Source organism: Vicia villosa, linkage group LG5 (assembly GCF_029867415.1).
Source record: "Vicia villosa cultivar HV-30 ecotype Madison, WI linkage group LG5, Vvil1.0, whole genome shotgun sequence".
Lineage (NCBI taxonomy): Eukaryota > Viridiplantae > Streptophyta > Magnoliopsida > Fabales > Fabaceae > Vicia > Vicia villosa.
Window position 1 is genome coordinate 51889994 of NC_081184.1, and position 22876 is coordinate 51912869.

At 41.8% G+C, this 22876-nt stretch overlaps 1 protein-coding gene across 1 annotated transcript; it reads right to left on the bottom strand.

Moving 5' to 3' along the window:
• Window positions 1-303: 303 nt before the first annotated feature.
• LOC131604655 (uncharacterized) lies at window positions 304-22674 on the bottom strand. Its single transcript, XM_058877085.1, has 3 exons — window positions 21003-22674; window positions 20608-20702; window positions 304-381 (listed from the first exon to the last, which is right to left on the bottom strand). The coding sequence occupies exons 1-3, from the start codon at window positions 22672-22674 to the stop codon at window positions 304-306; spliced, it is 1845 nt and encodes a 614-aa protein (XP_058733068.1).
• Window positions 22675-22876: the final 202 nt, after the last annotated feature.

Here is a 22876-nt window from a genome sequence, read left to right on the forward strand (position 1 = left end):
TCGAACCCCCTCCCTCTGGGTAACGCATGCGCCCTTTTAACCACCAGGCCAACTCTTGTTTGCTGCTTATTACATAACCTACAAATTAGAAATATAAAATAAACGCTGCAGGTGGAAAGTCAAACCAACCAATCGTGTGGGCCCGCTACTGACTGGGAGGACGAATGAGGAGAGGAGAGATATTTGTTGAATGTTGACCCTCCAATCGCGCTAAGAGAGATGGTGTGGAGGTGTTGACGAACCAACCACAGCTGGGCACGCGTCTTGTCTTCTTCCTCTAACCTACAAGCCAAAAGCTGCAATTTATTTGCTACGAATTTCATGCAGATTAGCTGCGGAAACTGCATCACTTTTCGTAGCAAAATTTCCAGACTCATATATCTGCAAAAACGCGCAAAACAGAGCGTAACAAAGACCCATATGGACCAATTAGAACATTGCGAACTCGATGGCACAGTTTGTTTGGTCTGAAACGGTGCATAGGGAAGGATCCGAAGCTTTGTAGCTTTGATGCCCTAGTAATGGCATGTCATGGTCTGGACATTCTAAGCTTCATGCGATGGATCAAACCTGCCACTATGATGTCCATGGAGCTTATGTTGGACGTAATTTAGCGTGTGTTGGCCATGGATATGATCCACCCTTACCCTATTGGTCTCCAGTAACGAGAATGGATGGCTGAGACGGCTTGGGAATGCTTGAAATTCGGTTCTTAATGGTGTAAGTTTCCTTCACAGTTTTTACGTAAAACCCTAGCCACTCCCCCTCTTTTTTCCCCCCTCTCCCTTGTAAATATTTTAGAATATATATGCCTCCCTTTAGGGTTTCTTTTTGGGCTTGGTCTCTTATTTTAAACCCTTAAAATCTTAGAGAAAGTTATCACACCAAAGTTGCTATTTTTGAAGTATCTCCTCATGCCCTAGCCTTGCACATTTTTGTGGACCCTCATGGTGTTAATTGGGCTGCAAATATGATCCAATACCAAAGCATAGATTTTATCCATCTATTTTATATTTTTATTTAATTTATTTGCATTTTAATTTGACTAAAATTCAAACAAATATAAATAAAAATGATGAAAATATGGGGATGAATTTAGAGGTCTTTATTTGGATCATGAATAGGTTTGAAATGGAAATCTTAGGCCCATTAGTTCAAAAACCAAGTTTTGGGCAATTAGGGTCTCGTGCATATCTTGAAAATTGCCTAACTTCAACCATGTGTATCTCTTTCAATTTTAATCATATGAATGCATTCTAGGACTTTTTAGAAATCTAAAAGAGTCCTCTAAATGATGCCTTTGGTTTCATATTAATTGAGGCTTCCATGCTCACATTATGAGTCTTGACCTGAAAGGTGTTTTTCGTTGACTTTTTGGAGGACCTGTAATGTATTGGACCATATCTCTTAAATGAAGCATTTCTGGCCTTAGCATGTGAGAGACAAAGTTGTAGAGAATCAAATTTCCTTCAGAATAGGCTTTGAGTGAGGAATTTCTGATAAAGTATGAGGGAGTTATGCCCAGTCAAAGTTGGGTTGACTTTCTCCTAAGGAACCCTAATTTGAACCTTTTTGTATTTGTTCATCTCCGAGTTTCTATTAATGGATCATGATCAACCTTTGATCAAATGGTGGATATAACCTCACATACTCGATGTTGACCAAAAATCTTGAAGTTTGACTGTATTTATACTATAGTTGACTTTTAGGTCAACACAGTCGATTATTGGTCATCTGAACCATTGAGTGGGAAATCCTTGGGATTAAAGCTTAATAATTGTCATGGAGATACATTGAGACATATGATACATCTTGAGATCCATTTGAGGCCTTAGAAATTCAAAATCCTTTGATAAAGTGCAAACCCTAGCTTTGAGAGACCCTTGATTAGGAGAGTGTTGTTTTGAACAGTCCCTTGAACTTTGAGCCATTGAAGATGCATAGAGGGACCTTTGATTGAATATAGGAGGGCAAATTTTGGGGTATGACAACTGCCCCTGTTCAATCTTCTTAAACCTGAAGAGTCGGATGGGCACGTCTGCCTATCGTGATCTAAAGGTGGAAGATGATTGGACACTGAGAATGCCCCGAAATTTGCACTTGTTGGGAAGGATGTTCTGCGGGAGATGGGCTTAAAGATGTCATCCAGGGTAAATACCCCTTTCTTTTTCTTTGAATGTGAAGCAAACGCTTTTGAAAGGGACCATTGTGTGTTGGTTGTAACACGGCCTGAAAAGGCAACCTGAATTTTATGCAATGTTACGATGCATGTGATGTATGATGCAGTGAGCTTCTCAAAATAAATGAGAGCGATGTATGTATATGCATTATGTATGAATGAGATATGTTAGTCGAATGATGCATGATTATTAGCTATGTTAGTTGAAGTTAGTAACTTCGGAAAAGAAAAATAGAACCTTCCTTGTTATTGTTGAAATTTTGAAGAAGATCACTGCCGAGGGACTAATGTGATAAACCCAATTGAAGAACTGTTTGATAAACCTTGTGATCAGGGAAAATAAATCCCTACTTGCAAAGAGACGTAGCTTTGTATCACTGCCAGGGGACTAACGTGATAAGACATAATCTTACTGCTGCTCAAGGACTAACGCAATAAGTCATGGTTGGGGTTGCATTTGAAATTGAAATTGAAATGAGTCTTGGTTACTAACGTACCAAAGAACTCGGTGCCATATCACTGCCGTGATAAGACGTAACGCAAAGGTCACGATTTAGATTGAAATTGAAATTGGAGGTGCCATTATCACTGCCAAGGGACGAACGTGATAAGACGTAACGCGATAGGTTACGATTTAAAATTGAAATTGAAGGTGCAATTATCACTGCCAAGGGACTAACGTGATAAGACGTAACGCGATAGGTTATGATTTGGATTGAAATTGAAGGTGCCATTATCACTGCCAAGGGACTAACGTGATAAGACGTAACGCGAGGGCTATGATTTGGATTGAAACTGCCGTGATAAGACGTAACGCGAGGGTTACGATTTGGTTGGAAATTGCCGTTATCACTGCCGTGATAAGACGTAACGCGAGGGTCACGATTTTGGTTTGAAATTGCCGTTACCACTGCCGTGGTAAGACGTAACGCGGGGGTCACGATTTTGGTTTGAAATTGCCGTTATCACTGCCGTGATAAGACGTAACGCGAGGGTTACGATTTGGTTGGAAATTGCCGTTATCACTGCCGTGATAAGACGTAACGCGAGGGTCACGATTTTGGTTTGAAATTGCCGTTACCACTGCCGTGATAAGACGTAACGCGAGGGTTACGATTTGGTTTGAAATTGCCGTTATCACTGCCGTGATAAGACGTAACGCGAGGGTTACGATTTGGTTTGAAATTGCCGTTATCACTGCCGTGATAAGACGTAACGCGAGGGTTACGATTTGGTTTGAAATTACCGTTATCACTGCCGTGATAAGACGTAACGCGAGGGTTACGATTTGGTTTGAAATTGCCGTTATCACTGCCGTGATAAGACGTAACGCGAGGGTTACGATTTGGTTTGAAATTGCCGTTATCACTGCCGTGATAAGACGTAATGCGAGGGTTACAATTTGGTTTGAAATTGCCGTTATCACTGCCGTGATAAGACGTAACGCGAGGGTTACGATTTGGTTTGAAATTGTCGTTATCACTGCCGTGATAAGACGTAACGCGAGGGTTACGATTTGGTTTGAAATTGCCGTTATCACTGCCGTGATAAGACGTAACGCGAGGGTTACGATTTGGTTTGAAATTGTCATTGAAATTGGAATAGGATTTGAAATTGGAATTGAAATGGGATTTGAAATCTGGGGTTTGGAATTGGAAATTGGGAATAGGAATTGAAATAGGATTTAGAAATAGGATTTGAAATAGGATTCGAAAGATGGGAGTTGGGAATAGGATGGGGAATCAGTTTGGAATAGGAATTGGAATAGGAATTGAAATAGGATTGGAGGTAGGAATTGGACTAGGAACTTGAATAGGATTTGAAATAGGATTTGGATTTGTACATGAAAATTGGACCTCTGTGATATGCAGTATGTGAATATGTTAGATGATATGTATATGCTAATGCGTATGTATATGTTTTATGAAATGTTCAGCAGGGTTGCTATCATCGGTAAGGTTACCGGGAAGCAGGTGGACAATGTGGCTTAGCACCAGAGTTTTGAATTGGATGTTTCGATGCATGGGATAATGCTTATGCTTATGCATATGTTGATTGATGTAACGAGTGGAACGAAATAATGTCTTCTATAAGACTACCTGAAAAGGTTGGAAGAAATGTCTTAAAAGACTACCTAAAAAGGTTCTTGGAAAGGATAATGGATGTCTTTAGAAAAGACTACTTAGGAAGGTTCGTAGAATGTCTTAAAGAAGACTACCTGTAGAAAGAGAATGTCTTAAAGAAGACTGCCTAAAAAGGGTTCTTGGAATGTCTTAAAGAAGACTACCTGAAGAGGTTCTTAGGAAAGAATGTCTTAAAGAAGACTACCTAAAAAGGTTATCGGAAATGATCATAGGATTTGTCTTAAAGAAGACTACCTAAAAAGGTGTGGTGTAATGCAACATCCATTGTATGTAATGCATGAGTTATATGTACTTGCATGGTACTCGAATGATATGTTGTTGATAACCAAAGCGTATGCGAAATGTTGTGAGGTTGTTGGATAAGGTAGGGTGTGATGCTAGCACGATTTCCCAATACCTGTTTTGTTCGAATTTTGAAGATTGTAGTTAGGAGGAAGATTTGTTCGAAGCTGCAGAATATGAAAGTGTCTTTTGTTGTGCGCTTTATGGATTTAGTATCCATTGCCCCATTATTTTAGTGGAAGAAGATGCTTATGAGGGAAATGCCCCAGGAAATAACCTTGTCATATGCTTCGACGTTTAGATTGAAGGGTATGCCCTTGACTTCCCAGAGATGGAGGGTTACCCATAGTGTTATATCCTTTTGAATTTGAATTCTTCCCATGTTTGACATGCCCCTGATTGAGATTGCTTTGAGATGTAACCCAAGTCAATTGAACCTTAGGAAGAATGCCCCTAGTTAATAGGATGTTTGGTTGTATGCCTCTGTTTAGGAAAACCCTCTGGACGTGGTTTCCCCATTCAAGAGTCTTTATCAGAAATGATCACCTTTATGCTAAGTGTATATTCGTAGACGGTGTTGTACCTTTTGAGAAGTAACTTCAATGTAATGCAAATGCAAGTTTTGAAATCGAGGTTCGTTATGAATTAAGGTTGAATGATTAGAAATGAATGCTTGAAGAAGCGTAGTGATTAGAAATAGTGTTAACAAACATAGGAGTCAGTATAACAAATCCTGCTTAATATGCTTTTGTAGTTAACCTTGCCTCAATTAGGACTTTTGAATGTTGTATCTTGGCTTGGTTCGTGGTTTAAGAAACAATGGATATAAGGCTCAAAATTTATTTAGCCCACCCTTTTCTCCTTGATGTTCTCCAAGTCCTAAAATTCGCCCAATCCAATGGATGTGATTTGTTTGCAAGAGGATCGTTTTTTGTTTCGTTGTTGAGCAGAAGCCTTAGTAGAGATCCAAGCGTTGATGAAAATGTTGTAAAGATCCAAGCATTTATGAGAAGCTTCGATGATTTAGCAGTCACAAGATTATCCTTGATATTTTGCTTTTGTTGTTTTTTTTTTGTATCCCTTATTTTTGCATGAACCAATTCCTTTGAATTTGATCCATCGGGATACCCTCAATTTTGCCTAAGTCATTTGGTTTGTCTTTATGGAAGTTTCCATTTTGACTTAGCGAGCGCTTTTCTTTTGAAATATTGATTCTTGGATATTGAATGTTGTGACTGCCATGTTGACTTTGATTTGCAAGCTTCGACTTTGATACTTCCTCGATCTTGAATGATGTATTGAGGAAGGAGATGTTGAATGTTATCTCCATTGCTCCCTCAATCTTGGATGAACGTGAGGAAGAAAATATGCTTGGACCTTTGCTTTGCTTGATCCTTATGCTTGAACCTTTGCTTGAATTGATTGATTCTCTTGACAACCAAAATACACCATTGAATTAATCGAAATCTACCCTGCCCCTGGTTAAAATCAAGGTTTATTTGAAAAGTAGAAACAAGCTCCAATCTTGGCTCGAGGGGGTAACGAGGGATTAACATCCTTATGTCTCCACTGTTTGGGAATTGAAACAATGCTTGTACATCGTCGGTTCGGTCTTACCTTGAAAGCATATATTTAGCTGGACTTTGTTATTTGTATTCGTCATTCTCCCTCAAGTTTGTTAATAATTGAAATTCGAAATTGAAATAGAATAGAAGGGTGCGAGTGGAAAGTCGTAGTAGTGAGCGAATGAAGCGAATGAATTGATTTCAAAACATGCATGATTGTTTTATTGAATTACTATTCGAAAGATACAACGTTTTACATTAGATAACACTTTGCTATCGTAGGGGTTACAACTTGAAATGATAAAACTATTGATCCTAGGGGCAATCTTCTTTGTGAGTTTGTTGACCTTTTTCACTCCTTAGTTCGTGGACTTGTAGAAATGAAGGGTGATCTCGAATTCTCCTTGGGCACGTCGAACCTGTTGGGAATGAATTGTTAGCGGTGGGTTTTCGTCGTATCAGAACTTCATGAGTTTCCTTTGACTGAACCTCTTTTGCTTTTCCTAAGGATGGTGTCACACCGTTCGTAAACTTCAGAGTTTGTAGATTGATAGAGAAAACCTATGACTCTTTTGCCCCTTGGTGGGGAGTTAACATATGTCTCCTTTACTCCATCGTAGTGATGCATTTTTGTTCAGGGTATTGCCCCAGTTGGACTGACCCTTGCCCCCAGGTTATCGTAGAGCATCCTTGTAAGTTTGATATGTTCTAAGATGGACCCCTTTATCACTAGATACATCTTGAGTGTATCTATGAGGGAACTCTTTAATGAACTAATCCTTGCTCGATGACAACCTTTATTGTATTTATAATCCTGTTATGACAAGGCATGGACATGCGGCTGGCATGGCGAAAGGCATCCCTTTTTTGTTTCTTAGTAAGACTAAGATCCTTCTTAATAATTTATCCTCCTTTCTCCATAGTCTACGATCCTTTGATTTTCTTCGGGAATTTTGGGAAACCGGCTAGCATGATAAGTGTGGGTGCGGGCGAAGATGCAAATGTAAATGCATGAATGCATGAAAATGCAAATGTACGTGTATGCGAGAGACTCCTTGTATTATAAATCCTTGTACGCAATGCAGACGTGTGACGTGTAATCCTAGAGATAGCCTTAGAGGCGACATTAGACCCTCTTGGAATCTTTGCAGGATAAATGTTATGACACGCTAAGGGAAATCCCTTGGATTCGAGAGTATGCAGAAGATAGCGGCTAGTGACCGTTCAAGACAGTCACTAAATCTCATGACCATCGGGAGGTCAATCAACGTGTACCAATGAATTTGTTCCTCGTGGGAAGGTTCTCTATGCGGAACACAACCTATCTAAGGACGATATTTAACGCAGTGAAATCCCTATAGGCTAGGGACGAAATATGCACATATGGAAATCCAAAACCCTACCAGTTAGAGGGCACGCGGGAATAAATACGGGGTGACCGTTCAAGACAGTCATTAGATCTCATGGCCATCGAGAGGCCAATTGACATGCGTAAATGGAAATGTCCTTTGTGGGAAGGACACGTAGTTGTAAGATATAAGAAGGAACATCCCTACAGGCTAGGGATTACTTAGATGTAATCACGGGGTAACCGTTCAAGACAGTCACTCGGTCTCATGGTCATCGAGAGGCCGTTCGACGTGCGTTAATAGAAATGTCCTTCGTGGGAAGGACACGTAGTTACAGAAATTCAAGAATATAAAAGTAAAATCCCTACAAGCTAGGGAATGCATAGGCGGTGATATCCTTCGTGGGAAGGACGTGGTCTTTAGAAATTAGAGTCCCTACAGGCTAGGGAGTGCATAGATGATGACGTCCTTCGTGGGAAAGACGTTGTCTTAGAAGTTAGAATCCCTACAGGCTAGGGAACACGTAGGGATACCTGCAAAATTGAAACGTATAGACATTCAAAGTATATAAATTGCAAACAAATAAGAAGCACATAAGCACAAAAGTCCTAGGTTCATAGGTCCGACGTAGCGGCTCTTGGGAGCCAACCTTTTAATAGAGGGTGTTCTAGAAGGTCTCATGGGGTCGTTCATAGCCGCCGAGACTTTTTTGTCTCTTTGAATTTTAGAACAACTCATTTATCCATGAGGTTCGAGTTTTAGGGGTAGGTTCCCAGAGAGATCAGCCAAGTATTCAGTCCAGCCCTCAACAAAGTCAAGCCTCGTTTTGGACCTTTCCGAATACTCAACCCACTCCGAGTGGAGTTATCAATGAGATTCGTAGGAGATTCGTACTCCCCTATTGATCTCAAAAATAACTCCCACACTTAGGGTTTAACAACAATGTATAATAATCCAGCAGATATAATAGAAAAATAGCAAAAAATATTCATTTAAATAAATATTTAATTAAACTGCAGTAATGAAATTGCAAAGGAAGATAAATAAATAAATAAAATTTAAATATTTAAAACTAACCTCGAACTCCAGCCGCTTGCAATTTAAAATGCGATACACAGCAAATATTTAAATAAATAGATATTATTTAAATGAACATGTATTTATTAAATTGACGTAAAAGGATGAAATTATAAATAAATAAATAAAATAAAAATTTTAAATATCTAGAATCCAAGTCACGCTTCCGATCCGGACAAGACCAAAGCCCACCAAACGTAAACATATAGTTTACCGCTTCCGATTCACTTTAGAATCTAAGCCTCGCTTATGTTTCAAAGCAAACCACCTTTGTTTCAAGGCATCCATGATATGAATGTATGTACAATGTTAATCAAACACATGCAATTAAGATCATCTCTACCATCTTAATATTTAGCATATCACAATAATTCACTCAAAGAATTATTCCACAATATTGTACACAACATTCTCATCACATAAGCATTATTCACATATAATAGTCAACACACAAAACCCAATCCACCATTTTTAATTAATACTAGTCATTAATATTATTATAAGCTAACTCACCATTTATCAATTTTATGTAATTTACTCACTTCCTATTAAACTAACATATCATTAGGATTTCTTTTGCCATTTAGTTATTCATGAGATTTATTTATTTTTTTTTTACCAAAATATAAGCACATTCCTATATTATATCTATTATAAATATACTGTGTTAACAATGAACCAATTTCATCTAACTATTATGGTATCGCTACAGTGTACCTCACACACATTGTTTCTAAAAAAAATAAGGCGCTATAGTGTCGCTACCGCGAAAATTAACAGAGTCGCCACTAACATATTTATCCTGAAAAGGAAGGGAATGCCAACAAACCACAAAGCAAAACAACGGTCTCACGACCAGAGAAAAAGGGTAAGGGAGTCGGTTACGCGAGGGGAAGGTGTTAGCACCCCTCGCGCCCATCGTACTCGATGGTATCCACGCATGTGTCTAAATCTATGGGTGTGTAACAAATCTATGCTAATCTGGACTAAAATGAATGCAGAATGTAGGGAAAAGAAAGGATTGCTCGCACGGGCCCTACCCCGCTGCCTACGTATCTGTTTTGCAGAATCAGAGCTATCGTAGCTCGGCTAACTAATTTTTGTTTGTTTTGTGTTTTTTAGGTGAACAAGTTACATCACACTCCGCTGCTCGACCTTTGGAGACTTATGCTGGGAATGGAGCGGAAATAACAAGCTCTTAAGAAAAGAAAATCAAAGAGTGTGGTTTGTGTTTTAAAAGAATGCATGAGGAAGACCTAAGCTAAGGGGGAAAGCTTGCTACCTAATGTTATCATACAAAGGGTACCAGTCTAAACTAAACTAACAACCTAAGCGAAAAGGGGGAAGCAAACAAATATACACACAAACGAGAATCCACTCGTGAAGCAAACAAACCAAAGGCACTGGCCAAGTGGTAGAAAGACGGTCCCGCCATAGCCAAGGGGAGCAGCTCAACCCAAGTCAACCAAGCATCAGACCTCGCGAAAATGATCGGGCCATAGACAAGAAGGCGGACCCTTCTCAGCAACCAAGCCGTCACGGATCGTAAAGGAAAATGGTGCGTGCGTACACCGAGCGTCAACGTCGAGCGACATGAGCTATAGGAAAGGCGGGGGTCCGGCTACATAAACCCTTTACCAGACATACTCGATAACAAGATCTTTTGCAAGTTCGGAAGCGAGCAACGCGTAGCGTGCGCATACCAAACGGACTCGATGAGACTAGGCGGGGGTTGATTACGAACCCTTGACCGCATGCCTTCCATGAGGACTTAACGGAGTGCCATATAGGACTTATTACACCGTGACTCCCTGCCGCAAAGCACAAATATAAACACACCAACAAAAACAGAGCCTCTTTCGAGGGCTTGGCCAGATGCATGTCTAAGTCCTACTTCTCATGTTAAAGGATGATGCGAGAAAGCGATAAAGTGCGAGAGAAATAAAATGAAACGGGATCAATACCAAACGGATGATGATCCGTAAACTAAGTGAAGCAAAGCGAAGAAAGTAGAATCCCGCAAGCGAGCTAGCAAAGCAAAAGCAAATGGTCAGCACACCGATTAGCCATAAAGCACACAAAGGTTGACTTGCGCGTCGAGCATAATCACGATACACCTGCAAGAGTAACAAGCAAACCAAACAAGCAGATATAAAGCAATAAGATCGTGTCCCCAAGTCGAGAGCACGATACGAGTCAATGAGATATAATCGTATTCCGTAAGTGAAGCGGAACACTCAAGCAATGAGTATCAATCGATGACCGTCCAAAAGCCTTGCACACTAACACACAAGTTAGAGATAACAAACATCGCAATCGGAATTGCGTTCTTATTATAAACCAAAAGCAACGGGTAAGTAATGTAGACATGAAATGGACAATGAAACATCAAAGAGAAATCAAACATGAATGATCTACAAATTAATGAAAACAAAGTATCTAGCTAGATAGTACATCTCATAAGCTTTCCGACGATATAAAGAACGTGCGAATCGGAGTTACGAGCGAAAAGTTATGCAAGATTGAAGTTAGCAAAGAAAAACACAAAAATTGCACTCAGGAACCGGTTCCCACCTAGGGACAACCCGGTTCCTGGTACAAAAACACAGAGAATGGCCAAATTAGCAAGCTGAGAACCGGTTCCCACCTAGGGACAACCCGGTTCCCCATACAAAAACCAGAGAGGCAACATTTTTGAAAGCTGGGAACCGGTTCCCACCTAGGGACAACCCGGTTCCTGGTACAAAAACACAGAGAGACAACATTTTGGATTGAGTGGGAACCGGTTCCCGCCTGGGACAACCCGGTTCCTGGCGTAGAAAAACAGAATTTTATGCATTTTTAAGGCTCCGGAGCCATTCGCACTCAATCCAAAACGAACCAATTAAGCACAAACAAACATCAACATCATAATATACATGCATCCACACATCAAATGATCCTCATGTCAACAATTATGCTAAGTGCGACGCGTCAAATAAGGCGAATATCGAGCAAAAGTGCATCACATGCATTTATACAAACACGTTGAGTACATCGCAAGCAACACACATTATCAACAACAATTATACACACAAATTCACCAACAAATCACGAATCCGAACACGAACAACACAATTCAACATCCACGGATATCAATTACACACCAATGAACATCAAATCCAACCACAATTCACATGAACACGATCAATACGAGCAAAAATACGCAAATTCACCGATCAATCATTATCAATCATCCATTAATCAAGAACAAAGAGTATTGAATTCACATGATAAACAACAATTAAGCACTTAATTCAAGGTTCAAGGCTTACCGGATGAAGATCTAACCGAAGCACGAACGCGAACACACGAACACGACACGAGCGCGATACGAACTCGAAAGCGAATCCGGTGGGAGAAGGAGAGGGGGGCGCGCAAGATCAAGGAGAGGAAGGAGGAGAATTCGAACTTCGGATCTTGATTTCTTCAATCCATGTTCTTGATCTTGATCGAAATTGATGAATCTTGATGAAAGTTTTATGTAATTTGTGGTTTTGATCTATGAGAATTGAGAGAGAATTGAGAGAAGATGTTTGTGAAGAATTGGTGAATTGAAATTATGAGAGTCCCCCCTTATTTGTGAAGAGCAAAATGTTTATATATTGTCAACGCGAAATGTCCAAATTGCCCTCGGTGCGTCTCATTTTGGCTCGTTTTCAAGGAAACTCGGTTCGGCTCGGAATTCCGGAACAAAACCAATGCCACTGTGAAGATGACCAAATTTGTGACCCGTCGCCGCGAGAATCACTTCAATCCGATAAGCGATGAAGAAAATACGCCTGTTTGAATGACGAGAAACGTCAATTCATCTGGCGCGACTATACGAAATTTTGTGCGTACCGCTAAAAGAATTCGATAAAACACCAACTTCGGCTCAGAATCTGAACAGGCATGTGTGACGAAGAATCGAAGCTAACGAAATTTCTGAGAGAATGCCGCCGGAATGGACTTCATACGATAAAAATCGAAGAAGTTATGAATTTTCGAACTTGGCGCGACATACCCGAAAACACACTTTTTACCGAAACAATGCGACGATCCTTAAAATTCTGAGAATTTCCTATGCATATTCGGACTTCGGTCCGAACATATGAAATCTTGGTAATGATGCCACGGAGCTTCAGTTAAATTTTCAAGCGAATCCGGCGAGCGGATTAGGAGATATGAATTTTCCGAGGCACAAAACCCTACATTCAGCACTATTTTTCACTATGAAACCTCAAGTAATTTGCAAATTTGACGACCTTCCTCAAAGAATTGGCTCCCGAGCCGAACACGAAAGTTGTAGATATCGTCGAAACAGTGGGGACAGCGCGGGAACTTAGCTCATATCACCTTCCAAATAGTATTTGTGAATTTTCTCGTACTTCCACTGTTTTAAACCATTTTTCGCACCTTACCCTCCTAAACTCATGAAAACTCTTTATTATTTTTCTTCCATTTTTGGATGACGAAATAAACGTCATTATTAACTTATAGCTCAAATAAAGAGGGCAAATTTTGGGGTGCAACAGCTGCCCCTATTCAAACTTCTTGAACCTGACGAGCGAGAAACGAAAGTTTCGAACCGTTGAGGTGGAAGGAGATTGAATACCAGAATGAACTCGAAAATTTGCGCTCTTGATCAATAGAAGATTCCATCTCGTAATAAGAAGGAATGTACCACCTCGCGAGCGGGGGAAAAAACTTCAACTGATCTAGATAATAAATATGCTCCAACTTGTGAAAAAGGAGGAACGGGCACCCACAGGCAGGGGAAAACACTTCAAATGATCTGGGCATCAAGAGAAGGAACATCTCGACTGATCTGAGTATCAGGCGTAGCAAATGTCTCCGAACTTGCATCGGGATAGATGTCTTAGGTCGATCTGGGAATCGAAGGAGATACGCTGGTTGATCTGGACATCAACGGGTAAAAGTATCTCTGATCTGGGAATCTGGGCAGACATCTCTTCTGATGCAATTAAATCATCAGGTAGATATTCCTACTAATCTGGGAATTAGTGGCTAGCTCCTTCGTAAGACCACGCGGATCCGAAGGCGGTTCCTTCAACTGAACTGGAAATCAGGATAGGAACAATATCTCTTCCGAACTGTGTACGCCGGGGAAAGAATGCCTTTAAACTGATCTGGACATGATGCCAGAAAATAAGTAGGACAATCTTCATCTGAAAGACAAAGTCGATCAGGCAAACATCTCCATCTGATCTGATGATATCAGTGGCTTGCTCCTTAGTAAGATCACGGGAGATCCGGAGGCGGTTCCTTCAACTAATCTGAAACTGGATATTAGGATAGGAACGGATGTTTCTTCCGAACTGTGTACGCCGGGTAAAGAAAACGTCCTCAACTGATAGTAAGGTATCAGGACTGGGCAAACGAGTTTCTTCTTCTGAACGAACTAAATCGTCAGGGAGTAGATATTTCCAACTGATCTGATATATTAGAGGGCTTGCTCCTTCGGAAGATCTTGGGAGATCCGGAGGCGGTTCCTTCAACTGAAAGTGTGATTTATCAGGAATGGGAACAAATATCTTCCACCGATCTGGGGGCATCGGAAATAGGAATGTCTTTGAACTGATCTGAGCTGTGCCAGAAAATAAGTAGAACAATCCTCTTCTGATTCGAAATATCAGGATAAGCGCCTGTAATGACTAGGTGAATATTGCTCTCTATGGAGCATTTGAATCTGGGTAACTTTCCTGCAGAAAGAGACAACATATATGATATGGTTTATGCGTGATGTATGTATGAATGTGTATGGAATAACGTTTCCGAGAAGGAAGACACTATACGCTTTTGAGAATGCAATGCAAATGATGCATGATTCGAACGTTGCTTGGGGAGACAACGGAGGAGCACTGAATTGCTGAAGAAAGTCCTGGAGAGGTTGTGGAACTCTGCGGAGAGGACAAGAAGAGTGACCACAAGTCACAACTACGAGCTGGCAAAGATGGATCAGAAATCTGCTGGAGACAATCAAATTTGGATGCGAGCTCTGGTTGGTGAATAAATCTTGCTTGAAGATATGAACATCCCACTTAACTGCTTGGGGAAAACCCATGCAACTTCATATGGGGAAGCAAATTCTCGACACCCGGGGGATGTGAAGATAAAGACAAGTTATGGAGACAACTCTGATGAAGAGTAACCAACTTGCTTGTATAGGACGCATTCCGCTGGGGATGTCCTAGATGAGAACAGATCCTGCTGAGGATGCATGTGAATCTCTGCTGAGGGAAGAAATTCAATGGGGAAGATAAATACTTCTGCAAAGCGAGCTGTTGAGGATATGAGAGATCCGCTGGGGATAGGGGACTTTGCATAAGAACCTTCTGTTAAGGCAACTCCACTGGGGAATAAGATGACTCTCTTGGGGAAAACAGGTCAATCTGTTGGGAAGAGAAACACTCTACTGGGGAAAGTGAGGAACTCGGGCAAGGATCCTCATTAAGAGCTAGTTGGGGAATCAAACACCATTCCATCATGATTCAACTGGGGAGAAAGCATTCTGCCGGGGAATAAGACTTCCGGAGCATGGAGAATGCATCGAGGATGTTCTTTACTGGGGATGTGAGAATCCTGGAGCAAAGAAAGTCTCATCTGAAAGTACTCAGCTGGGGAGTGAGAATCTTTCATTAGGATGCACTCGGCTGGGGATTGAGAATCTCTCATGATTAAGTCCGCCGATATGCTGATACGAAGCGCTTGCAAGCGTGTACCTGCGAGACAAACAAATGAAAGTGCCCCAGGGTATAGCATGGTATCTTAGCCTGCCATCCTGGTTACACAAAAAAAACTTCGAAGTAGATTCAAAGGTTTCATCATTTCTAATCATGTATTGTAAAAGCAATGCAGTTTTCAAATGCAAAGTTTAACACAAACTCAGGACGTTTTATGCAAACAAAACAGTGAAAGAAAACAGCTTTTGAGATGAAAAGAAACTTATTTAAAAACATGCCCGAAAGAGGGCGAATATATTTCAGAAGTAGTTCCTAGTAAGAGGTAACCACACATCTATTGAGTACAAGATAAATGGCAATGTGAAACGGATATCCATTGGTTTCGATCCCGCTATCACTTTTATAACCTCGACGTTCTCATCTCCTTGCTTTGGAAGACCGTACTCATTAGGATTGATCACTGCCCGATTTACAACTGATTGGTGACATCACCGAACTTGTGGACCCGACAGGGTTTGTGAGTGCCTTTAGGGATTTGAGTTGCCAGGCGCAAACTCAAGAACACGGAGTCTTGCTTATCCCTCGGTCGGGAGCCCTAAACAAAGTGATTGGATGTTGTGCATGCTTTAGGGATTTGAGCTGCCAGGTGCAAACTCAAGAACACGGAGTCTTGCTTATCCCTCGGTCGGGAGCCCTAAGCATGTATGAAGAGTGATTGCCAAGGTGGCATGCAAAATGTAATCCTTCGCTTTTGTCCCTTTTTTGCCTAAGCCGCCCTTTCGGGTTTTCAACTTAGCGGGTATATTTGTTTCTTTTTCATTCTTTTGCCTGATTCATTTTCTTTTTTTTTCTTTCTTCTTTTTTTTCCTTTTCTCTTTTTTTTCTTTTTTTTCTTTTTTTTTATCAGGTCTATGCGAAGTATTTTTTGACTACATCTGCGTTCACAGGGTGCGGAAAGTTCTCGCCATCCATCGTTGCAAGCATCATGGCACCGCCAGAGAACACTTTTTGCACAACAAAGGGGCCTTCATACGTCGGAGTCCACTTGCCTCGAGGATCGCCTTGAGGGAGAATGATTCTTTTGAGTACCAGGTCGCCTGGTTTGTAGCTTTGGGGTCGCACCCGCTTGTCAAAAGCTTTTCTCATCTTCTTTTGGTACACTTGACCATGACCAATAGCCGCTAAACGCTTTTCATCAATGAGATTCAACTGATCCAATCGATTTTGTACCCATTCTGACTCGTCAAGCTCGACGTCTTTCATGATCCTCAGGGAAGGAATCTCAACTTCAACAGGCAATACCGCTTCCATACCATAAACAAGTGAGAAAGGAGTTGCCCCAGTCGAGGTACGCACAGAGGTGCGATAACCATGCAAGGCGAAAGGGAGCATCTCATGCCAATCTCGGTAGGACACTACCATCTTTTGCACAATCTTCTTAATGTTTTTGTTGGCCGCTTCAACAGCGCCATTCATCTTTGGACGATACGGAGAAGAGTTGTGATGCTTGATCTTGAAGGACTCACAAAGCTCCTTCATCAACTTGTTATTAAGATTCGATCCATTATCAGTAATGATCTTCTCAGGAATCCCATAACGACAGATTATGTTGTGCTTGATAAAGCGAGTAATCACTTGTTTGGTGACATTCGCATAAGACGCGGCTTCAACCCACTTGGCGAAGTAATCGATGGCAACCAAAATGAAGCGATGTCCATTAGAAGCAGTAGGCTTAATCTCTCCAATCATATCAATGCCCCACATTGCAAAAGGCCACGGAGAAGTCAAGACATTCAGAGGCACAGGCGGCACGTGCACTTTGTCAGCATAAATCTGGCACTTGTGACAAATTCTGACATGGTTATGACAATCAGTTTCCATAGTGGACCAATAGTAACCAGCCCTCAAGATTTTCTTAGCCATCGTATGCCCACTAGAGTGGGTATCAAACTCGCCTTCGTGCATTTCCTCTATGATTTTCGAAGCTTCTTCCTTCACAACACATCGAAGCAACACACTGTCATGATGCCTCTTGTACAACACCCCACCGTTGAGGTAAAACTTAGCTGCAAACCTTCTCAGAAACTTCTTATCAGTCACCGACGCTTCGGGAGGATACTCTTGAGTTTCGAGGAACTTTTTGACATCATGATACCATGGATTACCATCCAATTCAACATCAGCTTCAAAACAAAACGCCGGCTCATCCAACCGGTTGATGGTGATGTTAGGCGCTTCATTGGCCCACTTCACTTTGAACATGGAAGCCAAAGTAGCGAGAGCATCAGCAAGATTGTTCTCTTCTCTAGAAATATGCTCGAATGTGATCTCATCAAAGTACGGAATGAGTCTCATAACATGCTCCCTGTAGGGAATCAGATTCTGATGGCGAGTTTCCCAATCTCCATTGATCTGGCTAATGACAAGATTGGAATCCCCATAAACTTTCAAGTACTTGATTCGCAAATCAATCGCAGCTTCGATGCCGTAGATACAAGCTTCATACTCAGCCATATTATTGGTGCAATCAAAACAGATTCGGGCTGTAAACGGAATATGAAAACCTGATGGAGAAGTAATTACAGCTCCAACACCATTCCCGAGTGCATTAGAGGCACCATCGAACACGAGCGTCCATCGCGATCCTGGTTCGGGTCCTTCCTCTGGGCCAGGAATGTTACAATCTCTGATGTACAGAACATCCTCATCGGGGAATTCAAACTTCATCGGTTCATAATCTTCAACAGGCTGATGCGCAAGATAATCTGCCAACACACTACCTTTGATGGCTTTCTGGGTAGTATACTGGATATCATATTCAGTCAAGATCATTTGCCACCTGGCTACTCTTCCGGAAAGAACAGGCTTCTCAAAAACATACTTGATAGGATCCATCTTGGAAATCAATAAGGTGGTGTGAACCAACATATACTGCCTCAGCCGGCGAGCAGCCCATACCAAAGCACAGCAAGTTTTCTCGAGCAGTGAGTATCGGGATTCACAGTCGGTAAACTTTTTGCTAAGATAGTATATTGCATGCTCTTTTCGGCCAGACTCGTCATGTTGACCCAACACACATCCCATTGAATTTTCAAGAACTGTGAGGTACATAATCAAAAGCCTTCCTGGAACTGGAGGCATTAGTATCGGAGGTTCCTGCAGATACTCTTTCACTTTTTCAAATGCTTTTTGACAATCATTATTCCACCTGGCCGTCTGATCTTTTCTTAGCAACTTGAATATTGGTTCACAAGTGGCCGTAAGATGAGAGATGAATCTAGCAATGTAGTTCAACCTCCCTAAGAAACCACGAACCTCTTTTTCTGTTCTCGGCTCAGGCATCTCTTGTATAGCTTTTATTTTTGCTGGATCGACCTCAATACCTTTTCCACTAACAACAAAGCCCAACAACCTTCCGGATCGCACTCCGAAAGTGCATTTGTTTGGATTCAACCTCAGTCTGAATTCCCGAAGCCTTTCAAACAACTTCTGCAAATGAACCAAGTGCTCTTCTTCAGTATGAGATTTTGCAATCATGTCGTCGACATACACTTCAATCTCTTTGTGAATCATGTCGTGAAAAAGAGTCACCATGGCACGCTGATACGTTGCCCCTGCGTTTTTCAACCCAAAAGGCATGACTTTGTAGTAGAAAGTTCCCCACGGTGTGATAAACGTTGTTTTCTCCATGTCTTCTGGTGCCATCTTGATCTGATTGTACCCAGAGAAGTCATCCATGAAGGAAAACACTTTGAAAGGAGCAGTATTATCGACCGACACATCAATGTGAGGAAGAGGAAAATCATCTTTCGGACTCGCCCTATTCAGATCTCTGTAATCAACACACATCCTGACCTTTCCGTCCTTCTTAGGTACAGGAACAATATTCGCAACCCACGGAGGGTAATTCACAACTTGCAGAAAGCCAGCATCAAACTGTTTCTCAACCTCTTTCTTAATCTTCTCAGACATATCTGGGCGAGTCCTTCGAAGCTTCTGCTTGACAGGAGGACTGTCTTTCTTGAGAGGTAGATGGTGTACCACAATATCTGTATCAAGACCAGGCATATCCTCGTAAGACCAAGCAAAGATGTCCGCATACTCTTTCAACATAGCAATAAGCCTCTGCTTCACACTATTCTCAAGCGCAGCCCCTATCTTGACTTCTCGACCTTGCTCTTTAGTGCCAACATTTACCACCTCAATTACCTCCTGATGCGGCTGAATCGCTTTCTTTTCTTGTTTCAATAATCTGGCCAACTCATCGGGGAGATCACAATCTTCATAAGCTTCCTCCTCGGCTTGGTAGATCGGATTGTCAAAATCATAATAAGCAATAGCGGAACTGTTACCAATGGAATCCGTGGTAGTGGAACATCTGCATGATTGATGTTTTTATTTTAGTTTTATTTTTTATTAAGCTATGTGCAAGTGTGTGCGAAAACATTGCCATTTAAAGGAAAAAGTTAAAAAGAAAGACAAAGAGCAAAACATTTGAATGCAAAAACGTCCTTATTTTATGACTAATCTTTGAAAATGCGAACTGCATGGCCCTACAAATGATTCACTACGCCTTGGGCAGAGCGCAAGAATTATGTCATGATAAGAAAAGTAAAAACAAGGAATTTACTCCTGAGCTTGTGTAACTTGGATGACATCTTCAATTGTCCAGTGGCGAGGTATCTCCCCAGGAATACTTGGGCGGATCCAGCTATCAAAGTCACAATCACTATCCACCTCTTCACCATTACCAATGGCGTTAACCTGGCCGTCTTGAATGACACCCCCACTCACAAACTTGATCGGGCTGAGTACACCAGACTTGGGCGGTGCATTCTGCTTTCCAGGATTGAAACCGAGACCATTCTTGTCAAATTTGGGACGCACGTCAATTACTTGCCCCCAGCCTTCCACTCTTCCAGTCTCAACAACAACCTGAGCATCTTTCAAAGAGGACATAATCGTTTCTGGCTTCGTTATCTCATAAGGAGGAGTTCTCACAGCATTCACAGCCTCAAACGCTTGAAATAGCGTCTCATGTATTTCACCTTCGATCTCTACATATCGGAAAGAGGACAAGTGACTCACGATATAATCTTCCTCACCACAAACCGTCACCACTTTACCGTCAACAGGGTATTTCAACTTCTAATGAAGAGTGGATGTCACAGCACCAGCCTTGTGAATCCACGGTCGTCCCAACAAACAACAGTAAGCGGGTTGAATATCCATCACATAAAAGGTTGCAGTGAAGATCTGAGGGCCCACTTGGATGGGTAGGTCTACCTCCCCGAACACAGACCTCCTTGAACCGTCAAAGGCGCGCACTACCAACTCACTAGGCCTTAACTCAACACCAGCATAGTCAATTCGCATGAGAGCTGATTTGGGCAGCACATTTAAAGAAGACCCAGTATCAACCAGAACGCGGGACAAGGTCGTCCCCTTACACTCAATCGAAATATGCAGAGCCTTGTTATGGTTTCTCCCTTCTGGCGGAAGATCACAATCTGTAAATCCCAAACCGTTCCTAGCAGAGATGTTATTGGCTACCGCCTCTAACTGATTCACAGATATTTCATGTGGGACGTAAGCACCATTCAGAATTCTCAAGAGAGCATCTCTATGACCTTCTGAACACAATAACAGTTGCAAGATGGAGATCTTTGACTGGGTCTGACCCAACTGCTCAACAACCTTGTAATCAGACTTCCTGATAATCCTCAACAGTTCTTCCACATCCTTGGTAGGCACAGCACCATCAGGTGCCCCATTCTGAATCGGAGAATTATGGACATCAGTCACTACTTGTTTTCCTTTGGCCTTAGCGAAAGCATCAGCATTACTTTGAACAAGCTGAGGAGAGAACACCCTACCACTGCGAGTAATTCTACCAGTACCGGCAAAATTATCAGTGTTTGCAACTGAGGCTTCCACAAAACTCTCTTTAGATGGCTCTCTTTCTTCCTTCGTGCCATAGTAATATACATCTGAACCATAATGCCAAGGGATGGCCTTCTCACTCTCATATGGAATAGGCCCTGGTACAGTAATCATCAAAGCTGCTGGTTGTTCCTCATACGGGATACTGACAGGCATCTGAATAGGCACTTGGATACATATTGGAGCAACCGGCTCATAAGGAATTGAGATCACAGACACTTCACCATCATTTCTCTTCGCATTTCTCAATCTTCGATAGAACTGAAGAGGACCCTCATCAATCAGCTTTTGTACCATACCTTTCAAGTCATCACAACCTTCAGGTTGACTTTTGCACTTCCCACAATCAACACCACAGCCCGGGAAAATACCGCTATTAATCAGATGTTGCTTCACAGACACAAGAGGGAAAGTCAAACAGCCCACGTCGGATACAACACTTATCTCTTCACTCTCAATGGCATTCACACCCGAACCTGCGTGAGGCGGCATCGGATTATTGACAATATTGGGTGTAGGAGTAAACTGAATTATCTTTTGATCCAACAAGTCCTGGACTTTGTTCTTCAGTGCAATGCACCTCTCTGTATCATGGCCAGCAGCACCGGAATGAAAGGCACACCGCGCATTTGCATTGTAATTAGGAGATTGTGTGTCCGGAGCATTCGGAGCATCTCTCAAAGTAATCTTCTCAATATTGAGCAAATGTTGCAACACTTGAGCATAAGTCATAGGAATCGGATCAATCTTTCTGTGAGGTCTAGTCCTGGGAGGATAACGATCATTACCGGAACGTTGTCCCTGGTGTTGTTGTTGTTGTGGTATCGGGATCATGACAGCATTGACCTGTGAATTGCTTCTCCCTGAACCCCTCCTTCCATATATGGCATCCGCATTTCCTTCCTTCCTTCGGGCATAACCCTCAGCTTGTTTCTTACCACTAGGAGTATTAGAAGAAGCTCCCAACTCAATTTTCCCCATCTTTAGACCCATCTCAACACGCTCGCCATACCTCACCATTTCAGAAAAGTTGGCTGAAGCACTACAGGCCAAGTAATAGTGTCCAGACAAAGTACTGGTGAACATGTCAATCATCTCACCCTCAGTCATAGGTGGTTGAACTCTTGCAGCTAACTCACGCCATTTTTGAGCGTACTCCTTGAAAGATTCTTTAGATCCTTGAACCAAACTCTGCAACTGAGTTCTATTGGGCGCCATGTCAACATTGTACTGATAGTGCTTAATGAAAGCCTCCACAAGATCTCTCCAAGAATGAATATGAGTGCGTTCGAGTTGAACATACCACTCCAAAGAAGCCCCAGCCAAGCTATCCTGGAAGAAGTGCATTAGAAAACCCTCATCCTCTGAATAAACTGACATCTTGCGATAGTATGCTTTGACATGAGTCATGGGACCAGTCGCCCCATTATATTTGTCAAAAGATGGAACTTTGAATTTCGGTGGAATCCTCACACCAGGAACCAGCCCCAAGTCATTGATATCCATGCCTAACACCCCTTTGCCTTCGACAGCTCTGAGACGTTCTTCAATCAGACGATACCTCTCAGCTTCCTCAGGTACACCATCCGCACTATGCCTCGATACCTGATCA